This window comes from Cetorhinus maximus, chromosome 34 (assembly GCF_964194155.1).
Source record: "Cetorhinus maximus chromosome 34, sCetMax3.hap1.1, whole genome shotgun sequence".
NCBI classification, from domain to species: Eukaryota; Metazoa; Chordata; class Chondrichthyes; order Lamniformes; family Cetorhinidae; genus Cetorhinus; species Cetorhinus maximus.
The window spans coordinates 5,398,729-5,411,210 of record NC_135912.1 but is presented as its reverse complement, the minus strand read 5'-3'; the positions used below and the strand labels follow the sequence as shown (position 1 = coordinate 5,411,210).

The following is a 12,482-nucleotide window of genomic DNA, read 5'->3' as shown; positions in this document are numbered from 1 at the left end:
CACATCACCTCTAGCCGTTTTGCTTTAAATCTGTGTCCTCTGGTTCTCGATCTTTCTGCCAATGGGAAAAGTTTCTCCTTATCTACTCTGTCCATGATTCTGAATATCTCTCTCAGATCTTCTCTCAACCATCTCTTCTCTGACGAGAACAGTCCCAGTTTCGCTAATCCAACTGCGTAACTGAAGTCTCCCATCTCCGGAACCATTTTTATAAATCCTTTCCACACCTTTATCAATGCCAAAACCTGGAGGGTGATTTAAAATTACACAGAAGAGGAATAAGAGAAGCCCAGAATGCAAAATTAAACTCAGGTCTGATTCTCCTAGTTTGGATTTTCACACAGGGGTTTGAGGTGGCTCCTCTTGTCTTAGAGGGGAAAGCAGCCTAATCAAACCTCCATCACACACAGCCTGTCCCATACTCCCTCCCTCCAATTCTAGTTGTCCTCACTGAGCTCCACAGCACCCCCTCACTTCCACAACTGACCTCCTTCGGCCCAACTCCCATCTTCTGCTCTTCTGACCCTGGCCTCCTTCTGCTGCATTCCCCTATCTGAGGGGAAAGATGGTAGTCTGGTGGTGATGTCACTGGACTAGTAATCCAGCGGCCCAGGATAATGCTCTGGGGGGGCGCAGGTTTAAATCTCACCATGGCAGCTGGTGGAATTTAAATTCCATTAATAAAATCTGGAATATAAAGCGAGTCTCAGTAATGGTGACCATGACAACTGTCATCAATTGCTGTAAAAAAACCCATCTGATTTACCAATGTCCTGAAGGGAAGGAAATCTGCCGTCCTTACCCGGTCTGGCCTTCAGTTCCAGGGCAATTGGAGATAGGCAACAAATGCTGGCCTTGCCAATGGCGCCCACATCCCGAGAAGAGAATAGAGAAAGACAGCCCTGCCCCTGTCTTTATCATATATTGCAGAGCCATTCAAACATCTTGTTGTGTCTCTCTTTCTAAACCCTTTCTCCCATCACCCCCCAGCTTGCTGCTCCAGCATTCCCAAAATCTACTCCTTCAGCCACCTCTCCATACCCTTCTGCCAACATTTGACGTCCCTTTCTTTCCAGCAAAGCCGTTCTGTTTACTACATTGGTGGTGCTGAACGAGACTCTAGATTCCTGGTCCCATGTGCAGTAATTACAGGGTTGAGCCCCACCCTGAAGTCGCTAAATTAACATCTATCATCTAAATGAGGCTGATCTCCTCATTAACAAGTGGAAAATCAAACCCTAGGGAGCCCCGATCCCCCTGGCGAGAGGCTATTTACGGAGAGTAAACAGGCTTTTCATAAGGTTCCATTAGGTTTCCATTACAGGGAAACACACAGAGCTGCCAAACTCGGCTCAGTTGGCCACACCCATGCTTTAACCTGAGAAGGCCATGGCTTCGGATCCCTACTCCAGACACTTTAGCACAAGCTGCCACTTCAGTGCAATGCCGAGGGAGAGTGCTGCACTGTTGGAGGAGCCATCAAAATGGCGAATCCTGCCCTGCCTGTTCGGGTGGGTGTGAAAGGCACGATTCAGGAGGGGGAATCTGCTACCAACCAACATTTATTCCTCAATCCTACGTCATCCAGAACAGACATTCTGGCTTTTTATGTTGCTGTTGTTGAATTTAAACACGGTCACTTAAATCTGCTTGATCCCAGGCATTTTGATTTGGAGATATTTATCAACCTGTCTGGTTCAGTCCAGGATTCTCTTAAGGTTAACTTGCAGGTTGAGTCGGTAATTAGGAAGGCAAATGCAATGTTGGCATTTATTTCGAGAGGACTAGAATATAAAAGCAGGGATGTGATGCTGAGGCTTTACAAGGCTCTGGTCAGACCACATTTAGAATATTATGAGCAATTTTGGGCCCCGTACCTCAGGAAGGATGTTCTGGCCCTGTAGAGGGTCCAGAGGAGGTTCACGAGAATGATCCCAGGAATGAAAGGCTTAATATATGAGGAACGTATGAGGACTCTGGGTCTATACTCGATAGAGTTTAGAAGGATGAGGGGGGGATTTGATTGAAACTTACAGAATACTGAAAGGCCTGGATAGAGTGGACATGGTAGGAGGTTACACGGATAGGGAGAGGAATGATCAGGTCATGGCGGGGTTGGAAAACAAGGTTTGAGAATTTTAGAATCGAGGCGTTGAGAGCCGCGGAACCAATCTAGGCCAGTGTGCATGGCGGGGAGGTGGACGACAGGACTTGGCATGAGTTAGGACAAAGGACAGCAGAGTTTTGGATAATCTCAAGTTTATGGAGGGTGGAAGATGGGAGGATGGCCAAGAGAGAACTGGAATAGTCAAACCTGGAGGAAATAAACGCATGGATCACGATCCTGCACCACACTCCACACTGCATGGTATTCCATTCCATTCCATTAGTAGGAGAGACTAGGACCCGAGGGCACAGCCTCAGAGTAAAGGGAAGACCTTTTAGAACAGAGATGAGGAGAAACTTCTTTAGCCAGAGAGTGGTGAATCTATGGAATTCATTGCCACAGAAGACTGTGGAGGCCAGGTCATTGAGTGTATTTAAGACCGAGATAGACAGGTTCTAGGAATATCGGGAGTAAAACACGGCAAAGGAAACCATCAGAATAAAAACACGAACAGAGCAGGACGAAACAGCACGGGGACCAAAGACGGTCAATAGCAAAGGTAAGGAAAAACACCACAAACTAATGCTTGTCCGTACAGGCTGTGAAATGGATACCCTCAAAAGTGAAAACAACATTGCGAGCAAGTGTGCGCTCTGGGTCTCTTGACGACAGCGCGCCATTCACCGCTTCTTAACTGTACCTTGGTTCTCATCCCGTTCAGGGAATTTGATCTGCACGTCGTAGTCCCTGGTGATCTGCTGTACCTTGGAGCCCTTCAGCCCCATGACTGCTCGATGGAACCGCTGTGGAATCACACACTCCAGGGTCACCTGGGCTTCCTAGAAGGCACAGGCAGAGAAAGGTTTAAAAAAAAAATCAGAAAGAGGAGACATTTTTAGAGGAGTACTTGTAAATTCGAAGTGTTTTAGACACTGAAGTGTGTAGATTCCTTCAAGTAGATTTTAATTTTCGTAGCCTCCTGTTAAGGTGCTGCATTGTAGAGGCAGCAGTAACCTGTACCTTGGTTCTCAACGACAACAATATGTGTTTATATAGCGCCTGTAATGTAGTAAAGTATCCCAAGACACTTCACCAAAGCGTTATCAAACAGAATTTGACGCTGCACCATATAAGGAGATATTAGGGACAGGTGTCCAAAAGCTTGGTCAAAGAGATAGCGCCTTAAAGCAGGAGGCAGAAGCAGAGAGGTTTAGGGAGGGAATTCCAGAGCTTAGGGCCCAGGCAATTAAAGGCACAGCCGCCAGTGGTGGAGCGATTAAAACCGGGGCTGCTCAAGAGGCCAGAATTAGAGAAGCTCAGAGATTTCGGAGGGTTGTGAAGCTGGAGGAGAATACAGATAGGGAGGAGGAATTTTGAAACAAGGGTGAGAATTTTAAAATCGAGGTGTTGTTCAGCTGGGAGCCAATGTAGGTCAGCGAGGATGGAGTGAACGGAATTTGTGCGAGTTACGGCAGCAGTGTTTTGGATGACCTCCAAGTTTATGTAGGGTGGAAGATAGGTTGCCGGCCAGGAGTGCATTGGTTCACTAATGTCCTTAGGGGAAGGAAATCTGCCATCCTTACCCAGTCTGGCCTACATGCGACTCCAGACCCACAGAAATGTGGTTGACTCTTAACAGCCCTCAGAGGGCAATTAGGGATGGGCAACAAATGCTGACGTTGCCAGTGATGCCCACATCCCATGTAAGAATGAATACATTTTTTAAAAGTACCTTCAGGAGGACAGTGAACAAACTTTTGGAGTAAAAAGTCACAGAGTCATTACTGCACAGAAGGAGGTCATTTGGCCAATCAAGTCCGTGCCTGAAAAGTGAAATGGTAATCCTCTGATATACTCAATCCTGCATTCTACTATCTAACTAACTGCCACATTTCAGTCCAGTCTCCCCAAGTGATGCTGCCAAGTCAGCGTGGATCCGTTGGTCACCCTCTCACATGTGTGGTCATCGAAGGCGTAGGTTCAAGTCCCACTCCAGAGGCCCTGCGAGTAACCCAGGCTGACTCTCCCGGTGCAGTACTGAGCGAGTGCAGCACTGTCTGAGGTGCTGCCTTTCGGATGTTAAACTGATATTCCACCTGCCTCTTTAGACGGGCACAGCAGATCCCTATTTGAAGAATGCTCTTCTGGAATCTTGGCTAGTATTAATCCTCAACCAACACCATCAAAGTATGAGGTCCCTGTTTGCGGAATCTTGCTACGCGCCAATTGGCTACTGTACCTGCCTGTGAACAACAGCGACAACATCTTGGCATAATTTAATAGCCGTGAAGTGGTGAGGGTATGAAAAGGATGCTACGCAAACCTTTCTCTCTTCCCAACTTGCTTACCAGGTCTCCGATGATCTCCTGGATGCGTCGTTTAGCTGCCTCCACGCAGTCCTTTGCCCCTTTGAGCATCACTCTGTCACTCTGGACACCTGTGCGGGGGAAGCTGACCGTCACTCCTCCATACTCCTCCGCAATCTCGCGTAGTACTTGCCCTCTGCGCGCCACAAAGTGTCGGTGATATTTGGGATCCACGATCATCAAATCTTCAATGACATTGTCCTGTGGGAAAGGATTTCAGAATGAGTAAGCCGCTAGTCCCTCTGGTTTGCACACGGAGAGATGACTGCCCAGCTTCCACACTACCCCCGCCACCTCAGTAAACTTAAACTCATCCAAAACTCTTCTCTAACTTGCATCCAGTCCTCTTCTCCCAACACCCCTACACTCGCTGCCTGATATTGATTCCCGGTCCCGCAGCGCCTCGATTTTAAATCCTCATCCTAGTTTTCAAATCGCTCCATGGTCTCGCCCTCCCCATCTCTGTAACCTCCTCGAACCCTACGACTCTCCGAGATCTCGGCGCACCTCCAACTCTGACCTCTTTGTGCATCCTGATCTTCATCACCCCAACATTGGCAATGAAGATCAGCTGCCTGGGCCCTAAGCATTGGAATTCCCTCCCTAAACCTCTCTGTCTCTCTTTCTTTCTTTAAGATGCTCCTTAAAACCTACCTCTTCAGCTAAGCTTCTGATTATCTCTCCAAGTATCTCCTTACGCAGCTCAGAATGTTTTATTACATTAAAGGTGCTATATAAATGCAAGCTGTCGTTGCTTGCATCCGCACTGCGTTTCTGCTACTGTTTCCTTGTTTCCTCCCGCCACAACCTTCCTCTCTGGAAGGTGCTGACTCACCCAGGAGAATAGCTCCGTAGGCGCCGGCAGTCACCATGAGGCCACACAGCTGTGGCTCTTGCCCAAGCCTGTCAGGTGAACGTTGGCAAGGCTACCCATCCTTGGAGGAAGCATCAACTGTGTTGTAGACGGGTTAAAGTCATCAATACAGAGAGATGAAGAGGCGTCTTTTTCTCTCAGAGGGTCATTAGTCTGTGGAATTCTCTTCCCCAGCGTGCAATGCAGACTGGGTTACTGGATATTTTTAGGGCTGAATTATAGACGGATTCTTGATTGACAAGGGAATCAAAGAGTATAGGGGCTAAGGCTGCAGTCAGATCAACCATGATCTTATGGAATGGTGTAGCAGGAACAAGGGGCCAAGTGGCCTACTCCTGGTCCTAATTTGTATGTATATACGTATAGTTCAGGGGTCTTCAACTGACTTGGAGACGTGCCCATTTCGCAGCTGAGGTGGGGAGGGGTGGTGGGGAGAAGGGGGCTGGGCGTCTTGACGGAAAGGCTGGGGAGATGGAGGAGGGAGTGCCCGCCAGTGGAGCTGACTGACTTCAGTGGTGGTGGGGGAGGGGAGGGGGGGCACCTGATGTGGAAAGGGGGCCCTTGAGAGGGGCGTTCCTCCTGCTCCCCCACCATTTCTCGCCTCAGGCCTGAGCACGGATAACTCCCACCCCTGAACTCCTCCCATCTGCCTCAAAATTGAGGCCAGGCAGGAAGCGGCCCTTGGCCACATAAAGGTCCTCAACTGGGGCGAGAGCAGGGGGCTGGCCTAGGCCTTGCCTGCCCTACAGGGGGGTGGGTAGGAGGGCAGCGGGAAGGCTATCCTAGTAATTTTACGGGCCACCCCACCCTCTGCCTGCAAACAGGCCGGGGGACGCTAAAATTCTGCCCATCAGATGGCACAGGAGGAGGAAATTTGTGTCCATGGTAGCCAAAGAAAAGATATCCAGCCTAACTCCACCTTCCATCTCATACAGGAACATAGAACCTGGGAAAGTAGCAAGCAGAGGAGAGTGGGCCAACAATACTATGAGGAAAGAAATAGGCACACTTGCCTCTTAATCCGAAGGTTATGGGTTCAAGTCCCACTCCAGAGACAAGAGTAGCAAAATCCTGGCTGCCACTCCCAATATCAATGCTGGAGGCCTGCAGCATTGTCTGGTGGATGAGATGTTAAACTGAGGCCCATCCACCCCCTTGGGTGGATATAAAAGATCCCAGGGCACTACTGGAAGAACAGCAGGAAAGATCTCCCTGACATCCTGTACCACTATTTAACCCTCAAACCAGCCCCTTAAAGAGGTAGATAATTTCATTACTGTTTGTGGGAGCTTTACTGTGCACAAATTTGCTGTATTTTCTTACATTCCGATAGCGGCCACACTTCAAAAGTACTTCACTGGCTGCAAAGCACTTTGGGGGCATCCTAAGATATTGAATGGTGCTATGTAAATGTAAGTTCCTTCTTTCCTCACAATGAAGTGGGGGGCAGGGAGGGCAATTAATGGGGGGGAGCTCACCAGGTTTTTAATGAGAATCTCCAATTCTTTGTGCGCCTGCTTTATTGCCTCTTCTTTCCCGACGATGGTGATCAGCTCTTGGTCCCTATCGTCTGCCGCTGGGAAGATGATCCGGGCCCCAGTTCGGTCCCGCACCCTGCGGATGTTCCCGCCACCCCTTCCGATGAGAAACTTGTGGTATTCCGGTTTGGCGTGCAGCTCTACAGTGCAGTTGTTAATTTGCTGCAAGAGGGAGGGAGGGAGTCGAGAACAGGACAGTTAATATCAAACCTCTCCCACATAGTGCACCGGAGGGAGGTTCGGTGGAGTCTCCAGTGCAAAGCAGGACGATACAGCACAGAACACAGCCATTCAGCCCACTGTTGGCTCTTTGGTGGAACTACACAATTAATTTCGCAACCTTACTCTTTCTCCTGTAATTTCCAATCCCCACCCCACCCCCCACCCCACCCTCACAACTTTGTACATTTATCCAATTCCTTTACTCAAAAGTTACTGTTGAATCTGCCTGCATCGCCCTGCCAGATCACAACTCGTTGTGTAAAAAATGTTTCCTCTGTTTCTTTTAACCATCACCTTACATCTGCGTCTTCTGGTTACTCACCCTTCCGCTACTGGAAACAAGTTTCTCCTTATTTATTCTATCAAAACCCTCCATGATCTCAAACACCTCTGTCAAATCTCCTCTTGGACTTCTCTGCTCTGGGGAGAACTTCTCCAGTCTCTCTGTATAACTGAAGCCCCTCATCCCTGGTACCATTCTGGTAAATCTCCTCTCCAAGGCCTTGACGTCCTTCTGAAAATGCGGTGCCCAGAGTTGAACACAGTACTCCAGCGTTTCATAAAGGTTTAACAGAACCTCCTTGCTATTGTACTACTCCTGTATTAATAAAACCAAGATCCCATATGCTTTTCAGCAGCCTTCTCAATGAGTTCTGAGAGGCTGACTGTGGGATATAAGAACACAAGAAATAGGAGGGGTAGACCATACGGCCCATTGAGCCCATTCCATCATTCAATATGATCATGGCTGACCAACTCCATTTTCCCACCCGCTCCCCATATCCCTTAATTCCCTGAGAGATCGAAAATCTGTCTATCCCAGCCTTAAATGTACTCAACGATGGAGCATCCACAACCCTCTGGGGTAGAGAATCCCAAAGATTCACAACCCTCTGAGTGAAGAAATTTCTTCTCATCTCAGTTCCTAAATGATCAGCCCCTTATCCTGAGACTGTGCCCCCGTGTTTCAGAATCTCCGACCAGCAAAAACAAACTCTCAGCCTATCAAGAATCTTGTAAGTTTCAATGAGATTGCCTCTCGTTCTCCTAAACTCCAGAGAATATAAGCCCAATTTACTCAGCCTTACATCACAGGATAACCTCCTCATCCCAGGGACCAATTTAGTGAACCTTTGCTGTACTGCCTCCAATGCGAATATATCTTTCCTTAAATGTGGAGACCAAAACCACACACAGTACTGCAGATGTGGTCTCACCAAAACCCTGTACAACTGTAGCAGGATTTCTTTATTCTTGTACTCCAATTCCTTTGCATATTTAAGCTTTGAAAGTCTGGAAAGAATGTTAAGAGGAGAAACTATGTGAACTTCATGAAAATGACAGAAACAGTCAACAGTCAGTTGATATTATTAGCACATATGAAAATGACAGTCAGGAAAAGAAAATCAGCTGGTCCATAATCATATCATAGAACAGTTAGAGCACCGGAGGCCATTCATCCCGTTGTGTCAGTGCTGGCCCTCTGCAAGAGCATCTCAGCCAGTCCCACTCCTTGACCTTTTCCCCACAGCCCTGTAAATTTTCTCTCTTCAAATAAATTGAATAATTTGGAAAGCCATGATTGAACCTGCCTCCACCACATTCTCAGGCAGGGCATTCCCGATCCTAACCACTTGCTGCATGAAAATGGCTTTCCTTATGTCGCCTATGGTTCTTTTGCAAATCACCTTAAATGGGTGTCCTCTGGTTCTCTATCCTTCCACCAGTGGGAACACTTTCTCCCTGTCTACTCTGTCCTGGCCCCTCATGATTTTGAACACCTCCATCAAATCTCCTCTCAACCTTCTCTTCTCCAAGGAGAACAGTCCCAACTTCTCCAATCTATCCACATAACTGAAGTCTCTCATCCCTGGAACCATTCCCGCAAATCTTTTCTGTACCCTCCCCAATGCCTCTGCATCCTTCCTAAAGTGTGGTGCCCAGAATTAGTTTCTTAGAAATACAAAATGCCATTTAAATATTTTCATGAATCCATAGCCAATAGAAACTTGGTTTAAATACCTACCCCATGATGTGTATCGTAAATGTCTCTGCATAGCACATATACTCTTCTTGAGCATTACAGGAGTTAACAGCACAGCAGGCTATTCAGCCCATTGAGTCTATGCTAACTGTGCTAGAACAATCCAAAGCTAATTCTGTAGCATTGCGCTCCCTCCTCCATCGAGCCTGCCTCACACTCACAATCGCTGCAGTATCATGACCAGACACACCCCTGCAGTCAGGTCAGTGCCTTAAAGAAGTAAAATAACCCGGAGAAAAGCTCCAGGACAATAAGGGAAAAAAGAGCTCTCCTCGCCCCTCAGCATTGAAACTAGACTAGGTGTTCTTTATAAAGAAACTTTGCTTGTATTGGATTGCTTCCTAATCTGTCAAACTGGAATAAGCTACCAAGAGGAAGGCTATCCAGTCCTTTCATTACTTTATAGACTTTTATCAGGTTGTGCTCTCAGTCTATGCTGCTCAACAGTAAATCGACCCAGGTCCCCTAAGCCCTGCGCCCTGCTGAGGACTGGTGTGTTACAGTACACTCAGGGAGTCCAAGTTCCTGTGGAAATGTGCACTTTTACAAGCATATTGTAGTCTGGAGCTATGGATAGTGATGGTAGAGGCTTTAGCTTTCTTTCCACCACATGGCTGACCAGGGAACTCTTACCGCCGGCCACTGGCATGTGTTGGAAGGATTTCAACCTGTTTTGGCTGCATTATGAACCTTCCATGGCCATCAAGTCCTGGAGTGGGACTCGAACCTAGAGCTTCTGGCTCAGAGACAGGAAAACTACCGCTGTGCCACCAGGGCCTCCTCGCTGAATTCTCTAAACAGGGGATGGTGATGGAGTTGGGAGGCACTTCAAAAACTTACCCCATAGCACCAACCACTGGCAACTACAGTGTCACAAACAAGCTTAAACATAGAATTTCCATTCTAAAACGATCAAGTTGGATGGAGGAGCAGGCTCAGCAGGCCGAATGGCCTACTTCTGTTCCTATTTTCCTTAAACTTTTACACAGACTATTTCAAAGGCTGACCCAGAAATGTGACCAAAAATCATGGCAACTAAAGGTTGGATATGAAGTGCATACAAACACAAACATTTTAATACATAAATGCAGGATCTGATTGGGAATTACGAATAAACATTCTTTACAAAGAACTGTATCAATTCACTGAGCAAACTAATAATCACAAGAATTGCACAATTCAATGCCAGAGCTAATGCGTTCGAGAGAATGAGTTTTGATGGGCCAAGAGGCCTTTCCTCATCCCCGACTTTTCTTATGTGTACTCACAGTCTCCTTCCTTCATGTACTGTTGTGTTCCAGTCTCAAAGATTGGCAAGGTAGTGTAGCAGAGGAGGGATAACCAGAGGGATAGGTACTAATCAAAAAGCAGAATACTGCAGATGCCGGAAATCTAAAATAAACCAGAAAATGCTGGAAATGCTCAGAGGGATAGCGAGGCTTATGGTCACTGTCTCACCTCTTAGTAGCTGGTTCAGCATGACAAGGAGATGAGGATGAATGCTTTAATGCTGATGGTATTTAACCTTTCTATGTCTTAATACAAATATTATATCTGCAGATCTCAGCTTCTAGCTGTATTACATTGATCACACTTTTTGCATCAACCTTTCTGCAGTATACATTCTTAAATCCATGTTTATAGTCAGCTTTGACTAGGCAAGCTTGCCATCCTGGGAGGGCACAATAAGGCCAACTAGGTTCCCATGAATCATTCAAAATGCTATGTGAAGATTTTTTCATCCTCCATTTCTCTTCCAAGTAACTGAAAATTCCCATGTCCAAAATAAGGATTACCTCACTAAACATGTCCTTCTCTTTCTCCCTCTTTAAGACACTATTTACCGCCTATTGACCAAACTTTCAGTCACCTGTCCTAATATCTCCTCATATGGCTCGGTGTCAAATTTTGTTTGAAAATGCTCCTATGAAGTTCCTGGGACCATTAAAGACACTATATAAATGGGCATTGATGTTGGAATACCTTCTCCTCAGCCAGCTGAAGCAGCTGTTTCCTTGCTTTCTCCACTTCCTCTACAGGACCCCTGATGGTGACTTTGTCGCTGCCCGAGCCTTCAGAGGGGAAATGGATGTGCACTCCTCCACAGTCCTCCATGAGTGAACGCACCAAACGCCCCTTAGCACCGATCAGGGAGTTGTGCAGTTTGGCAGGGATCAAAACATCCACTTCCTTGATGTTCGCCTAAAGCAAACACAGCAACAATTAAACAGAGATACACAAGCGCACACACATACACAAACACACACGTTCACAACAACACATATGCATCTACACAACACACATACACAATACACATACATGCATGCGCACACACAAAAATCCAACACAGACTCCCAGAATGGGCTAGAGGGTAAAGAACACATCCCAATGCAACACTAAGGTACTGTATACTGTTTAGGAGCTCCCAGGTTCAACCATACTCATTTAGATCAGGAGGTTCTGAAAATTGAGGGGAACTGTAGCTGGCTTTGATTTGGAATCTCACTGCCAGGAACAATTCAGCAAGGGTTTGACTGTAATCAGTGACTCCAGAATGCCAGGGAAGAACAGAGTCACATCAGCTTGTAACTCCACACCCTACCAAAGTTAACACTACACTATATCCCAGTGTTATAAATGACAGACCTGTACCCACCAGTACCATGCCCCAGTGTTATACAGTGACAGACCTGTCCCCACCAGTACTATACCACAGTGTTATACAGTGACAGACCTGTCCCCACCAGTACTGTACCCCAGTGTTATATAGTGACAGACCTGTCCCCACCAGTACTATACCACAGTGTTATACAGTGACAGACCTGTCCCCACCAGTACTGTACCCCAGTGTTATACAGTGACAGACCTGTCCCCACCAGTACTATACCACAGTGTTATACAGTGACAGACCTGTCCCCACCAGTACTATACCCCAGTGTTATATAGTGACAGACTTGTCCCCACAAGTACGGTACCCTGGTGTTATACAGTGACAGACCTGTCCCCACCAGTACTGTATCCCAGTGTTATACAGTGACAGACCTGTCCCCACCAGTACTGTATCCCAGTGTTAAACAGTGTCAGAGATGTCCCCATGGCTACTGTACCACACAGTTATGCAGCGACAGACCTGTATCCACTAATACTGTACCCCAGAGTTATACTGTACAGTGACAGAGATGTCCCCACCCTAGTAATGCATCCCTTTTAGCTCTTTCTCTTTCCCAGACACAATCCATGTTTGGAAGGACAATATTCTACACACATGAACAGGAGGAGCCCATTCAGTCTCCTAAAGCCTTTTTCTCCATCCAATTAGATAATGGCTGGT

At 47.0% G+C, this 12,482-nt stretch overlaps 1 protein-coding gene across 6 annotated transcripts in view; it reads right to left on the bottom strand.

Moving 5' to 3' along the window:
- Nucleotides 1–12,482, bottom strand: part of hdlbpb (high density lipoprotein binding protein b) — a 100,891-nt gene that overhangs the window by 18,649 nt on the left and 69,760 nt on the right. For 5 of the 6 annotated variants that reach the window (XM_078533804.1, XM_078533800.1, XM_078533803.1 and 2 more), the window contains exons 17-20: nt 11,135–11,353; nt 6,826–7,047; nt 4,456–4,674; nt 2,808–2,946 (exon numbers count right to left, since the gene is read on the bottom strand). In XM_078533804.1, the coding sequence (XP_078389930.1) occupies nt 2,808–2,946; nt 4,456–4,674; nt 6,826–7,047; nt 11,135–11,353 (799 nt within the window). The remainder of the gene's footprint in view (nt 1–2,807; nt 2,947–4,455; nt 4,675–6,825; nt 7,048–11,134; nt 11,354–12,482) is intronic. The other variant, XM_078533805.1, reaches the window with a different exon arrangement.